General features: G+C 48.8%; 1 protein-coding gene across 3 annotated transcripts; it reads right to left on the bottom strand.

Annotated features, from left to right (window-relative positions):
* Window positions 1-679: 679 nt before the first annotated feature.
* Mpl (MPL proto-oncogene, thrombopoietin receptor) lies at window positions 680-14,150 on the bottom strand. Of its 3 annotated transcripts, none has more exons than XM_050161376.1 (12): window positions 14,072-14,150; window positions 13,788-13,920; window positions 13,325-13,503; window positions 12,490-12,788; window positions 11,958-12,120; window positions 11,611-11,737; window positions 5,974-6,158; window positions 5,657-5,799; window positions 3,540-3,699; window positions 3,238-3,334; window positions 1,199-1,286; window positions 680-931 (listed from the first exon to the last, which is right to left on the bottom strand). In XM_050161376.1, exons 1-12 carry the CDS (start codon window positions 14,148-14,150, stop codon window positions 680-682), a joined length of 1,905 nt encoding a protein of 634 aa, XP_050017333.1. The 3 variants fall into 3 exon arrangements, with proteins under 3 accessions (XP_050017333.1, XP_050017334.1, XP_050017335.1); XM_050161377.1 differs by having other exon boundaries at window positions 12,490-12,608; XM_050161378.1 differs by lacking the exons at window positions 680-931; window positions 3,238-3,334; window positions 3,540-3,699 and having other exon boundaries at window positions 1,221-1,286.
* Window positions 14,151-14,809: the final 659 nt, after the last annotated feature.

Genomic DNA, 14,809 nt, shown 5'->3' with positions numbered 1-14,809 from the left:
TGTGGGGTTCTGTTACTGTCCGTGCACTGTAGATGACAGGGAGAGGCTAAAAGGCTTTCCGTTCTTTGCCTAAGTTTGCACAGCTAGCGGGTGTGAAAGACAGGCACGGAACCTGGCTCTAGCTCCAGAGCTGGTTCCAGTGCTGGTGTGTTCAGAGAGGCAGGTGCAGAGCCAGGGTGGAGGAAAATGCCGAGAGAGAGCAAATAAATAAATGATTAACAAGACCCTCTTGGATGGCATAATTAAAAGGCTTGACGTGAACTTGGCCTGTACACTTTCATTAGCAGCATGGCAATAGGGGACCTCACTCTAAAGGGTCAATGGGAGGTGGGGGAGTAGAGACTTTCCCATACAAGAGGAGTTACAGGCCATGGGAACTTTAGCTCCAACAGGCAAATCTCTGTGAGTTTGGGGCCAGCCTCTTCTATATAGCTAGTCATAGGCCATCAGCGTATGTAATAAAACCCTGTCTTAAGAGAAGAAAAGTCAGAGGAGCCTAGTGGAGATGACCCTATAGTGGCTATATGGAGAAAGGACTCTGAATTTGTCAGCGGTAGTGTGGAGAGATGAGTGTCACAAAGCCCAAGGAGATGGGTAAACAGAATGGATGGTGGTGGTGTTAAGGATGGATAAGGGAGTATGTGGGAGCCCTAGGTCTGTGGTAGCAAGGGGACGGCTTTCAGGGTTGCTGCCAATAGCTGAGTGGCAGGTAGGAGTGGTTGGCAATGTGGGTAGTGCAGCAGGATCCCGGCTCGGCCGCGGGTGGACACACAGACAGGGGTATGGTCCGCAGGCAAGGTTGCAGCCCTCGGTAGTCCATCTGGGGCTGGGAGGAGCACAAGGGCAAAGGAGTCCTCTCTGAGGACTTAGGGAGGATTTCCAGGAGGCTGGGCTCCACTTCTTCACAGGTGTCGGGAACCGTGGTCTTCGGCTGAGAGAGAAGATGAGCCGAAGGAGATAAGATGAATCCCAGCACTTGGGAGGCAGAGGCAGGAAGATCTCTGTGAGTTTGAGGACAGCCTGAATTGGAGCAGATGGTAGGGCATGGGGTGGGTTGGATTAAATAATAATATTTAGGCTCAGGGGTCACTCCTAAGGATAGTACACGTCGGCAAAGACCGTGAGCAAGTTGCATTGTGGGAAGAAGAGTCATTGGTGGTGGGGTGACTAGAGGAAGGGAGGGCTGGGGTGTACTCACAGGACTTAGGGCTGCAGTGTCTCTAAGGTACTGGCCTAGGACCCGATGTAGGTCTGGAAGGGAGGGCCACACGGCATGCCTCAGTCTTCTGTAGAGACAGAAGAGAGAGGAGTCTGACTCGGGATTGAGTTGGGAGTGATGAAGGGGGCACCAAAGTAAGGCAGAGAAGTAAACCTGAAGAGACGGGGCGTAGCTAGAGCATGTCGGCCGTCCCTGAGTACCATTCCTTCCCCATCACCCTGTCTCTCGGGGTCTGCTGTTCTTCTTAACTTACTGTATATTCATTGTATTTTTATGTTTCCATCAGAACACAAGCTCTGTGAGAGCTTGAAGACTGTCTGTTTTCCACTTCTCTATCCCCTGAGCCCACAGTAGGTGCCTGAGAAATTGCTACAGTGAAGGAGGAAAAGCAGTGGAGTTTCTTGCGATGTGACGGCAGAAGGTTGTCTGGGAAGAGTACCAATTAGGGTGTACTGTGGAAACTTCCAACTCGATGGCCCCAGATTTTCATGTTCAAGGGTTTCAGCCAAAGGTGTGTGGCCTATTCCATGACCTTCACCCCCATCTCCTGGGAGAAGTAGCTTTCTGATCTCAGGGGGAAAAAAAAAAGCCTGTGTGCCTGTTAGCAATACCACTTCCTCTTCTCTGTCCACATTGGTTTTTTTTTTTTTTCTTGTCAGATATGGCTACCTTGAATAGAGGCTCCATTCTAGTTTGCTCTTACACAAAGGCAGATTAAAAGTTCAAAGAAAGTCAGGCATGATGGCTCATGCCTGTAATCCTAGGACTCGGGGTGGGGCAGGGTGGGGGGCAAGGTAGGAGGATTGCCATTGCCAGGAGCTTGAGGTCACACTGGACCAACAGTGAGTTCCAGGCCAGCCTGGGATACAAGTAAGAACCAGACCCAAAAAAAAAAAAAAAAAAAAAAAAAAAAGCACTTCTCCTGAGTTCCAGAGAAGGGTGCCTGGCCTAGCCTATAACCAAAACACACACTCTACACTTTGACTCCTGAGCTAGGTGTTCAAGAATCAGCAGATTCTCGAACCAATTGAATGACTGAGGTGGTGCGGATTTTATCTTTAGGTTTACAGTTTCTCCCCAGCCCTCACATAAATGAGTCATTCATTATGACATTGATTTAAGGGCCTTCTACTTGGCAGGCACTATGCTGAGGATTTAAAAATGACCAAGAAAGGTATGATGGGGAAGACGTGTAAAGGAACAAATGCTGGGCTGTGCACATAGGGCAGTGGCAAAGCCGGGCTTAGCATGCATGAGCCCCAGGTTCAACACTCCTCGCACCAAATACATAAGACTAACGCAGGGAAGCACTACGGGAGCACAAAGGACCAGCCAGTGAGGGAAGGCCAGGAGGGGTCAAGAGTTAGTGAAGAAAGTTATTTAAAGATGACTGGATAGTCAGCCTAAGAGGATATTCCTGGCAGCAGGGACATTGTGTGCAAAGGCGTTGAGCAGTAAAACAGCCGAACTGGGGGTAAGTCAGGACTTTGGCAAGGCTGATTATACAGGGTAAAAGATTTTGTAGAGCTTTGTTGGGTTCTATCCTGGGTAGCTACTGAAGGAGTTAGGCAGGTCACACCATAGGCTAATGTGTATTTAGAGAAGCTTATGAGGAGAGAAGAGGCACTATTTCAATGAGCCAGGCAGTGTGCTGGGCCAGAGAAAGAAAGCATTGTTGGATCCATTTCCTGAGGTGGACTGACCAGGCCTCAAGGCCAACTGGGTGAGGTGGGGTTGGGAAGACGCCCGCAAGAACGCTGATTTGGGCCAAGGTTGGACAGTAGCCCTGGTCACTGAGCATCTAGGTGGTGGGGCTGTTGAAAGTGTCCACAGAGTGGCCAGGCTAGAGTGTAAAGAGAAGGTGCCACTCCCAGAGGAGTGTGGAAGCTGCTGAACGGGTGGGTGTGGATATTCTGTTGGTCCTGAGAGCAGTGTCATCAAGTAACTCTAGAATTCTTGTTCAGAGGCCACTGGCCTTGCAGAGACCACACCCCATCACCCTCTTGGCAGGGCGGTACCTGTAGTGCGCAGGAAACTGCCACTTCAGCATCCCCAGGCCCAGGAGGACACTGAGGCACAGCACCAGGAGCAGAGCAGTCACCAAGGAGATCCAAGCTAGGGGACAAAAAGCCTGTGACCTCGGTCGACCCTTGGCCCCGCCTAGGGGCGTGCCGGCTCCAGCCCTGGTTCCACCCTCAGCTTCCCAAGCGCCCAACACCACCCAGAGACCGTGAGGCACAGGGAGCTCCGAGGCCCGCCCACCGTCCCGAACCACGCCCTCTACGCGGCGTAGACTAGCTTCGGCCCCGCCCATCCTCACCGGTCTCGGAGCCAGTGTCCACCCTAGCTGGGGGAGACCAGGCACTCCAGGGGCCTTGGTAGGTGGGGCCGTTGAGCCTGGCTCGCAGCTGTAAGCTGTAGCGAGTTCGGGGACGCAGCTCCAGGGTCCCTCCCCGAGCCCCGAGGGACGGCTCCAGCACCTGAGAGGACAAGTGTGGAGCGGACCCTCAGAGCCACACAGACCGTGCCACAAGGTCCGCACGAGGCGTGCAGGATCAAAAGCCCTGCCTGAGTTCACGCCTGGGAACACACCCCGGCACTCACAAAGCTGTGCATCCACAAGATGTGGGGACCCCGCTACGGGCGCTCACCACCTACACTGGTCATGCCTTGGATTAGAGACATGCTCGGACCCTCAGGGCCACACAGACAGTGCCACAAGTTCTATAGCGCAGAGGACGCCAGATTTGCGCTAGCTGCCGGGGGACCACAAACACTATTTTGACCAAGCAAGGATACACTTAGCAAACATTTGAGTTGCTTGGGAAATGCCAAACATTGAGCTAGGCGCTAGAGACAAAGGTAAGTAAGTGAAATGCAGCTTTATCTGAAGAAGTAAGCAGGCAGATAATCGCAATTAATTAGTGCAAGGCACCATGGGAGCACAATGAAACAATACTGCCTAGTTTAGTATGCCAAGAACACGGACGGTCAATGGGAAAACCAGGAGTGAAGCGTGTTTAAGACGTTATTCAAATTACTTGTTGCTAAGTAGGAGAGGGGGAAGTGAAAGGAGGAATCAAGGATGATTCTAGGCTCCCGTCTTGGGTAAGAGGTGGCTCCACGGTCAAAGAGGTGAGAGCAGTAATCTTGAAAATAAAAACTGCATATGGGTCTACTTTATAGAAAGTTTAGCTACGGTCAGATGAGTAATGCCAAGATAGTGGCCAGTTTTGGTTACTACGCAGGGCCACTGTAGGAGGCATAAGGATCTAATGGAGTTTTGTGTATTTATATGTAGATCTGGGTAACTGACAAATTGGCTACATGTATGGGATACACATGAAAAATTTATGCTGTATTTAAAGTTTGTATACATTATTGTTTATGAGCTATATCTAGTAAAAGTACAACTGGGGAGGAAAATGAATTTAGCTTCAATACAGTGCATCTGATCTGTTGGAGATGAAGTTGTTTACTAGAGTTGTCTGGTAGGAAGATATATATATATATGTGTGTGTGTATGTATATATACATATATGCATGTGTGTATATATACATATATGTACACATACCTCTATGTATATATATACATGCTAACTGAGAATAAAAACAATGTTTGTGTATTAAGTACCTTTCTATATGCTAGGAATTTATATTAGATTTATTTTAATTGTATGAGTGTTCGTCTGCATATACATAGTACATCAGGTGTGTGTCTGGTACCCTCAGATTCCATGAGGAGAAACTGGAGTTATGGAGTTATGTGGGTGCTGGGAACTGACACTGGGTTCCCTGAAGGAACAAATACTGCTAACTGCTGAGATATCTCTCTAGTCCTTATAGTTAATTTTTATTCAACTCCAAGACAGGTAGCTTTCTCCCCATTTTACTAATGAGGAGACTTCAAAAGTTTAGGTAATTTGCATGTGGTGCTTAAATTCCTTTCTGTGGGGTCTAGAATGTGAGGTTGTTAATGTTTAGTTGATGCATAGCCATTGAAACCATAGGGTTTGAACCACTCACCTAGGCGGGGCAGACATTTATCTAGGAGAGAGCGTTTTGGATGCGGTACTAGTAAGAACAACTCGTCTCATGAAAGAGTAGACAAGGGGGAGTCAGGGGAAGAAGAGATAAAACTCAATCAGAGAGATAGGGAGAGGATGAGGGAGGCCACCATCTCACAGAAAGGGTTCTGGGATGGAACCCGGGCCTCCTGCATGCTAGGTGAGTGTTATGCCACTGAGATCCACCTCCAGCATGGGGAGAGAACGGTTCAAACGGAGTAGCCCACGGTGCCACATGCCCACGAGGGAGTTAGACAGCAGCTGAATCAGTTCAACATAAATGGACAAGTCCAGAGACTGATACAGAGACAGTGTTGGCATGGGGAATGCCATGTGTGGTGGTCCACAGGCATGCGTTGCTTTATGGTACCTTCCAGTCCTCGTGGCCTTCTCCCGCGTAGCGGAGCTGGTAGCAGGTCTCTTGAGCTGCCCAGGGTGAGTGGTGCTGCCACTCCAGTTCCAGCCTCCCGCTGGAGACCTCTCTCCAGTGCAGGCTCGGGGTGGGGAGGAGCACTGCAGGGGTTTCAACAGGGACTGTGCTAAGCCCACCAGGGCCATGGGTCAGAAATGTTAAATAATAATAGACATAAAGACATGAGCAAAGATGAAAGAACGTAGTCTATAGAGTTCAAGTTTCAGCCTTCCGGTTAGACTTGGTGAAGGTGGGAATTGTGTGGGGATACTTACCAGCCTGGTGGATCCAGAAAGGTGAGCCCAGGTAGCTGTGAATGTCACCTTGGGCTGTGGTCACCTCTACAAGGATGTGAATAACACTGTCATTTTCTGGCTTGAAGTGGCAGCGGGAGAATAGAGCAGGCTGTGATCCTGGCTCTGCTTCCTCTTCTGCTTCACATTTCTCCCAGGTGGGATCTCTAAGAATCAATCCGACAGAGTCACTGAGTCAGGCTTGCCCCAGACACCTCTCCATCCTCCCCAACACACGGGCACTGTGTCCTGCATGGATCACAACTGAAGTCCTCCCTCTGTGCCTTAGGCCTCCAGGGCTCTCTCTGCCTTTATGCCATGAGGTCTAGCCCCTTTCCTTGAGGAAAGGGCAGGCATGCTATGTGAAAAATAATGTGGTTATATGATGAAACCCGCGACTGTGTGCTAGCTTAATAATAAGACATGAACATAGAGTCAGCACTCAGCCTCCTAGTTCAGACCTTGGCCTATGGTGTGGTTTCTCTCTGCTCTAGCTCCCTTCCTTTGAGGAACTGTTTTGATATCTACCTTGCTGGCTGTTTCCAAGATGAAAGAGACGATCATTTTAGAAGCAAACATATTTATATTTTTAAATTTGCTCTTATTCAGCAGCCTTCTGACATTGCTTCCAGAATTTCTTTCCTGAAACTGACTACTTGCTAATAACACCCAGAACGTATCACAGTTTGACCTTTGCTGTTGCCACGTAAAGTGAAGCCACCATCATTGCTTGCGTGGGTTAAAGTAAATTCTAATGGGTGGGGATGTGGCTGCTTTTTTCCTCCCTCTTTCTTTTTCTTAAAAAACTGGTTCAAAAAAAACCCCAAACAAACAAAAAATAAAACAAAACACTGGGTCTCATTATATGTAGTCCTGATTGACTTGGAACTTGCTAAGTAGGCCAGGCTGGCCTTGAATTTGAGATGCACTGGCCTCTGATTTCTGGGATTAAAGGTGTGTGCTTTTTGAGACAGGGTCTCACTCTTAGCAAGGCTGGTCTCAAATGCTCTTAATTCTTAATCAGATCCTCTTGATTCTAATCCCTTGGTGATCTTATCATCCCTAATGGTCATTCATGCATTCACACATCCACCCACTTAATCAACAAATACTTGATACTCATGTGCCAAGCCTGAACACTATAAAGATAAAAAGTAATCTTAAAGGTGCTGCCACGTCAAAGGGCAAATCACAAACACAAACAGCCATGTTCTTCTGTGTGGAGCACGGGCTGACAGGAGAGATCACAGCAGAGCATCTAACTGGGAGGGAGGGTCAAGGATTGCTTCCTGGCTGAGACAATGTTTACGCTGAGGCTCAGACTATGAATGGGTTAGGGAGGAGGACAACTGGCTATTCCAGGCTTTGCAGACATAAAGGGAGTATTGTGCTGTGGGGTGATTTTTCTTTTCTTTTCCCTGAGGCAGGGTATCACTGTGTAACAGGCTTGGCTGTCTGGGAACTTGTTCCATAGACCAGGCTGGCTCAAACTCACAGAGATCTATCCACCTCTGCATCCCGACTTGTGATAGGGATGGGGTAGTTGTGTAGGAGATTCTAAATGGTTTAGAATGAGGGATGGTTTTAGGACTGAGAGCCTACTAGGAAATGGTAAACGGGACTGCAGACCCCGTCATGGACAGCCTCTTTAAGGAGCATGAACTTTTGTGGGGGACGTGGTAAGAGGTCTCACACTACCTAGTTCTGGCATGCCTGGAACTAGAGGTGAGCCTCCTGCCTCAGCTTCCTAAGTATGGGGATTAGAGCATAGGAAAACGCTCAAATATCGTAGCCAGGGAAGCGTCGTACACGTTGTACCTCAGAAGACTCATCTAATTGCTGTTTGTGGAGAGGACTTGGGAGGGGAGAGGAGCAGAGAACTCCAATAGGACATTGTCGGGATTTTCCTGTGCAAAGTAGTGAAGGCGAGAAGACGGTGGAGACAGAATGAAAGAAAGGATGCAAGAAACTTCTGTTTTAACACGGCTATTTCTGATTAGACCTGAAGGGCAGAGGAAGGAGGAAAGTCCAGGGCGATTGAGGTGTGGAAATTGAGCTCGTGGTAGAATAGAGCAAGAGAAAATTTGGGTTAAAAAAAAAAAGAATTGATTTTATTTGTTGTTTTGATTTGTTTTTCAAGACAGAGTCTCTGTTTTGCCCTGGCTCTCCTGGAACTTGCTCTGTAGACCAGGCTGGCCTAGAACTCGCAGAGATTCGCCTGCCCCTGCCTCCCCAGTGATGGGGTTAAAGGCGTGTGTTTCTGTGCCTGGCTTAATTTGGTTTTGTCACCTTAAATTCACCCATGGATTAGAGCTGCACCCTATGGAAATCTGTACGACTATTTAAAAGAATAGCTACTTTTTTTTTGTTTTGTTTTTTGAGAAAGGGTTTCCCTGTAGCTTTGGAGTCTGTCCTGTCACTAGCTCTGTAGACCAGGCTGGCCTGAAACTCACAGAGATTCCCCTGCCTCTACCTCCCAGTGCTGGGATTAAAGGCGTGCGCCACTACCGCCCAGCCGAGCTACTTCTTTTGAAATGAATTCCAAAAAACATTTAAGCAAAAAAGTAAGCTAATGAACCATTTAGGGTTGTGGGGGGAATAGCTTGGTGGTACAGCATTTGCTTAGCCTGTGATCCTGTCCTTAGCATCATAGAAAAAAAAAAGAACTGAGTTGGGCAGAGTTAATCCCAGCACTCAGGAGGCAGAAGCAGGTAAGTTCAAAGTCAGCCCATGCTGCATAGCAAGTTCCAGACCAGCTTGAGCTACATTGTGAGATCCTGTATCAAAATCAATCAATAGTATAGATAATAAATAAATAAAAATTCCATGAACGTGAATATATAGTGTGATATAATTTATATTTAAAAATTAAGCATTGTTTTTGATTTGCTTTGTTTTTCAGAACAGTGTTTCTTTATTATAGCTTTGGCTGCCCTGAAACTGGCTCTATAGACCAGGCTGATCTCAGACTCACAGAGATCTTCCTGCCTCTGCCTCCCAAGAACTAGGATTAAAAGTTGTGCGCAACCACAGCCCATCTTAAATACTGTTTACAAACCTATATAAATGCAATGAAAAATCTGGAGAATACAGCAAAGCTCTTTTTCTTTTTTCTTTTTTCTTTTTTCTTTTTTTTTTGAGACAGGGTTTCTCTGTAGCTTTGGAGCCTGTCCTGCAACTAGCTCTTGTAGACCAGGCTGGCCTCGAACTCACAGAGATCCACCTGCCTCTGCCTCCCGAGTGCTGGGATTAAAGGCGTGTGCCACCACCGCCCGGCCTACAGCAAAACTCTTCAGAGTGACTCTCATTCATTTGTTGAGGGTTTTTTTCTTGCATATGTGTTCTTGTGTATGTGTGTACATGTATGTGTGCACATTCATATGCGTGTGAGTGCACATGCGGAATCAGAGGACATCCTTGGGTGTTGGTCTTCAAGGTTCACCTTGTTTGAGACAGATCTCTTGGCTTTTTCTCTGTTATTTACAGCAGGCTAGCCCTTGAATGTCCAAGGATCCTTCTGTCTCTCTGTCTTGCTGTGGTATCACTGGGATCCCACATGTGTTCGACTGGGCCCAGCTTTGCATGGGCCCCAAGGATCTGGTTGAATGACAAGGACTTTATCGAGCCATCCCACTCCTCGCTCATTGGCCACTGTGGTAGGTGATGAGAATGTATTGGTGAGGAAAGATGGATGCTGATTTTGTCATCATGAGTCACACATAGTCAATGTCAGTGTTTCTCAACTAGAGAGCTGACGGAGAGCTTTTTGTGTTACTGTTTTTGGAAAAAGACTCAATCTTATATAGCCCAGGGTGTCCTTAAATTCAAAGGTTGACCTCAGTTCCTCCTGCCTCTACTTCCCTAGTGCTGAGGTTATAGGTATGTACCACCGTACTAAGGGTTTTTTTTTTAAAGATTTGTTTATTTATTGTGTATATAGTATTCTGCCTACGTGCATGCCTGCAGGCCAGAAGAGGGCATCATATCTCATTACAGATGGTTGTAAGCCACCATGTGGTTGCTGGGAACCGAACTCGGAACCTTTAGACAAACAGGTGGTGCTCTTAACCACTGAGCCATCTCTCCAGCCCTGTACTAAGGTTTTTAATTAAATAAGGATAAATGTAAATTGCATCTGAGATTAGTGTTTAAAAAGGAGAGACTGGGTGGTGGTACACACCTTTAGGTCCAGCCCTCGGGAGACAAGGCAGGCAGACCTCTGTGAGTTCAAGACCTGCCTGATCTACAAAGCGAGTTTCAGGACATTGCACAGAGAAACCCTGTCTCACAAAAACAGAAACAACAAAACAAGGAAAGTTACATAGTACAACAAGCATGTATAAACATGCTAGATGCAAGATGGCTCCACTGGTAAGGGCACTTGCTGCCAAGCCTGACAACCCAAGTTCCATTCCTGGAACCCACATGGTGGAGGAATAGACCTGACTCCCTTACGTTGTCTTCTGACCTCCACACTCATGCTGGCACACATGTGCCCTTGACCCCTGCGGCAAAGTAAGTAAGTTTTTAAAAAATGCGTAATTCTGCTATTGGACCTAATAATGAAGGGACTGCTCCCAGAGAGCTGAAGGATAAGGGACAGTAAAGAGGAGAGAGGGCCAGATAAGCAGCTCGTCAGAGGTCAGCAGAGCAGGAAAGGAGCCTGTGCTGGAAGAGAGAGATCAGCGGAGGGTAGCCTAAGATGAAGCTGAAGTCACAGGTATAGCACTACAGCAGACAGACTTTGTTAAGATCAGTGGGAACTTATCAAGGGTTTTGAAGCAGGGGGTGTTCTGTTTATTTCTGAACTTCTGGATCTCTCCAGTTCCTGTGTGAAGAACTCTTTCCAGCGAACAAGTGGGAGATGATAACCCCCCCTCCCCCACCCCCAGGACTGGGGATTGAACCCAGGGTCTTATGCACGTCAGGCAAGCCCTTTACCAAATACTCTCTCTCCCCAACCTGATAGGTTGCAATCAGGCAATGGCAGCGACACAACTTTGGGAACACTTAGTATGCAAAACCACCAACATGGTAATAGATTGAATTCAGAAAGGATGAAGGATCAGGGAGACATTTGGTAGATGTCCTTGAAGGCCAGGTTGGGTTTTGGATAGATTTACTAGATCACAGATCGCAGGATATTGCAGTACATCCTTGAGTAGCAGAAGGTTGTGACCAGTAAGTTTCACAAAGCTCTGCAATGTGGGAGGTTAGCATCATGGGGAGCAAACTGAAGGTAAACAGAATTGCCAAGGGTGTCCGACCTTTTGATATTGTGAAATGACCTGGTTATATAAAAAATTCAAACTTAAGCGCCACATAATCGGGTTACACAAAAACTGCGTGTCGTAAGTAAGTTTTTGATTTGGGTCAAGGTCATAGCTGTCCTTGGTCGCATGTGGCCTTTGGGTCCTATGTTGGACATGCCTGCTAGGCCGTCTCGAGAGTCCAGATGAGATGATTAGGTCTGACAAAAGCAAGCCATTCCCAGCAGAAATGAAGAAAGACAGTGAAAACACTCATTGGAGTACGAGAGAACAGAGCAGGGCCTACAGAGGACCTACAGCCACGTTGACTTTCCGCGGGTTCAGGCTCACCCAACAGTTGCAGTCTTACCTGGCCGTGGGGCAGCACCGTGTCCGGCTGTGGTGGAAGAAGCCTTGGGAGCTAGTGTGGTCCTGATGCTGCCACTGGCAGATAACCTTCTTTAGATCCAAGGTAAAACACTGAAGTCCAATTGCCACTGTGGTCAAAGAAGAGGGCCGAAGCTTTTTACTCAGGAGCGTCCCTAAACTGTCTCCACACACACAGCAGAGCCTTCTCCCCTCCTCTCTGCCTGAGCACAGCTGTCCTGTGCAATGCCAGGTGTGAGGTCATCAGGAATGACCTTGATTCCCAGCCTAAGTCTCCCTGGAGGTCTGTCTTAATCCCTTCCCCATCTCCTCATTCCTTTACTAACCCACCTGCATCTCCTGGAAGGTCCACAGTCACAGGAAGGGACCAGGGACCCCAGGAGCCACGAAGGGAGACCCCATCTGGTTGGCTGCGTAGCTGGAGCCAGTAGGATTTGCCAGGCTGGAGCCCTGAGATGAGGCAGCTTCCACCCTTCAGTGTCAGAGATGGAGCCTGGGGGGAAAAAAATCCCAGGCTTGCTGCTCAGCTAAGAAGGCTCACATACCTCGTATTTGAACCATTGTGCAAACCTCGGCTCCTTGCTGGATAGATATGCACACAGAGCAGGGGCTGTGCTGGCAAATTTTGGGTGGTGTTTAGGGATTTTTACAAAGTCTCGATTTGGAGGTCTGAAAAGCTTCCATTATGTTAGCGTGAATGATCCAAAGTGGGAGACCCCTAGACAGGGCTCCTGAAGGCTAGTCAGAGTCTACAGTGGCCCCTCAAAGGCCACCCCTATCCAGAGTCCCCTACGGATGACCTTTCATCTTCAGGGGACCTGTTAGGGTAGGAAATAGGAAGAGGAGTAGAAAGCTAGAATACTTCTCCAGTTGGGGAGGTCCTCATGGGTCCGTACTGTTGGGGCAGTGTAGGCCGAACACATGGAGGTCGGTCATGAGCAGGAACTGGGTTCAGCATCCACAAAGTGGGGCAGCAGGTTTCTGTGGAGAACAGCTGCATGACCGAGGGGCCAGTGGAGTTGCTGGGATCCATGGGGCCATAGCGGAGTTCATGCCTCAGGAAATCACTGATTTCAGGAGCAGGGGCCTTCCAGTGAATCTGAAGTTCCCCTGGTTGGCTCCCACCCCTGGCCTTGATGATACTGGGGGGAGCTGGCAGGCCTGAGGGCAAGACAAGGTGCATCAAATCGCTGAGTGCCAGTCTGTGGTTCAACCCATGGACCGCAGAGAGGGCTGTGCAAGACTGAAGAGAGCAACCCTGAACTAAAAAAGACACCGGTTCTCATTCCCATGGAGGTGGAAAGAGGGGGTTGCCTGTCCTCTCCTAGCCTCTTGAGAATAATGAGCTCCCTATGGTGTAATGGTTTGCTAGATTTGTGCCTCTTAAAGCAAGGACCTCTTTCCATCCCCGTCTCCTTGTCGCCTGGCACACATCGGTGATCTGACTGTTGAACAGGTGAATATATGTATATGTTAATGAGAGGAGCAAGATATCCTTGATGTGAAATGATTTATGGGAGAAATCTAGTTCTGGGTGCCAAGGCTGGAAGGATTAATAAGGGCGGTGGTTCTGAGATGCCTCTGGGAATCTGACAGAGAAGGGTGCCCACATTGTCCTGAAAGACTACAGGTGAGCCAGATTCTGGATGCTTTCGCAGGCAGCAAATGGAGGGACAGTGTGGTAGAGATATCCTTACCTACACTATCCACAGAGAGCACCCGCTGGGTCAAAGTTTGGTTGAGGACCACATTCTTCAGCCAGAGGTTCAGCGGAATGAAGAGGCGTACTTCATCCTGGGCTGGAAACCGGCACACGTATCGGGTTCCAAAGGTGGGCACCCTCTGGGAATGCAGGGGACATGCACGGGGCTCCTCTCTGTTGGCACAGGAGAGGTTCAACCCACACAGTCATCAGACTCATCCCCGACAACCCAGGTTGAACCCATGCCCAATTTCTGTCTCCACTATTGCCATTTTCTTCTCGCTGCTTGCGGTAGGAATTCCAAAGGGACTTGAACTGGCCCATTTATAGAGTGGTGATGTATTGGGCATGCACTTGGCGTAATCCTCTGATAGGGCCAAAGACAGGGAAGCTAAGAGTGTGACTCAGCTAAACATAGGGACAGATAAATGGGGATTGGGGCTCAGTCCAGAACCTACCCTTGGTAGGCATACAGCAGCTGGTACGTCCCACTGGGTGCTGCCTCTTCCTCATCCCAGAAGCAAGTGAGGTCCTCAAATGTTTGGGAGAAGCAGTTCAGGGGCTCTGTGCCCAAGGCCAGCAAGAAGACATCTGAGAAACAGTTGGTGAGTTGGGCTCTAGATTCTTCCAGTCAATGTTTGTGGGTAAGAGTAGGGGACCAGTGGGAGTCTCTTACCCTGTATCCCCTCCCAGGGCTCCCTTTGCCTAAGCATAGATAATCTCCACCCTCTATACACCTCACCTTGGTTGGTGACTTGTGCCTGGTTTGGAGGGACCAAGAGGAGGCAGGAGGTGACCATGAAGAGGGCCCAAGAGGGCATCTTCTCCCGCACTGTGTGCCTGCCTTAGCCCATCCTCCCTTCAGGAAGCTGGGCCCCAATCCCCTCCCGGGCCAGCCCCTCAGGTTCCTGTCAGATACAGCCCCACGTCCTGTCCCTGTCTCTGCCCCTCTGGGGCCCTTCCAGACCACACTGGGGCCAGGGGCCAGGGGAGGGGGAGTGGGCAGGAGGGAAAGAGGAATTCAAAAGAGAAGACATGAGTCTTTTCTTGGTAGGGACATAGTGGTATGTATTTGCCTGTGACTCAAAAGGAGGCACCATGTGGGTGCTGCGTGCACTACCGTGGAAGAGCATATGGTCATCAGGACAGTGTTCACCATGCTACACGGGGTGACTCAGCATCCATACAGTAGCCTTATTTCCAACAGGAAGATGAGAAAGATGGGGTACAGCAAGGTTAAAAGGTTACTCAAGGTCACATATCCAGGAAGACGGAAGGTGCGGGAGATTACACTTCAGGACCCGAGTGATCAGTATTCATGCCACGCTCCTTGATGGTCTGCCATGAGGTGCCTGTCTCCCTCAGAGACAGGCCCGGTGGTGGCTATTTCCATCTTAACAGGTTCTGGGGCCCTGTGTATAAAGAAACACATGCTCCTGGATAGGAATGGCCTGTCCATCAAAGGTGGTCTTCTCGGCAA

This window comes from Alexandromys fortis, unplaced genomic scaffold (genome assembly GCF_014885135.2).
Source record: "Alexandromys fortis isolate MF-2015 unplaced genomic scaffold, M_Fortis_MF-2015_v1.1 scaffold_122, whole genome shotgun sequence".
NCBI lineage: Eukaryota > Metazoa > Chordata > Mammalia > Rodentia > Cricetidae > Alexandromys > Alexandromys fortis.
Note: the sequence above shows the minus strand (reverse complement) of the source record. Positions and strands in the feature narration are given on the sequence as shown.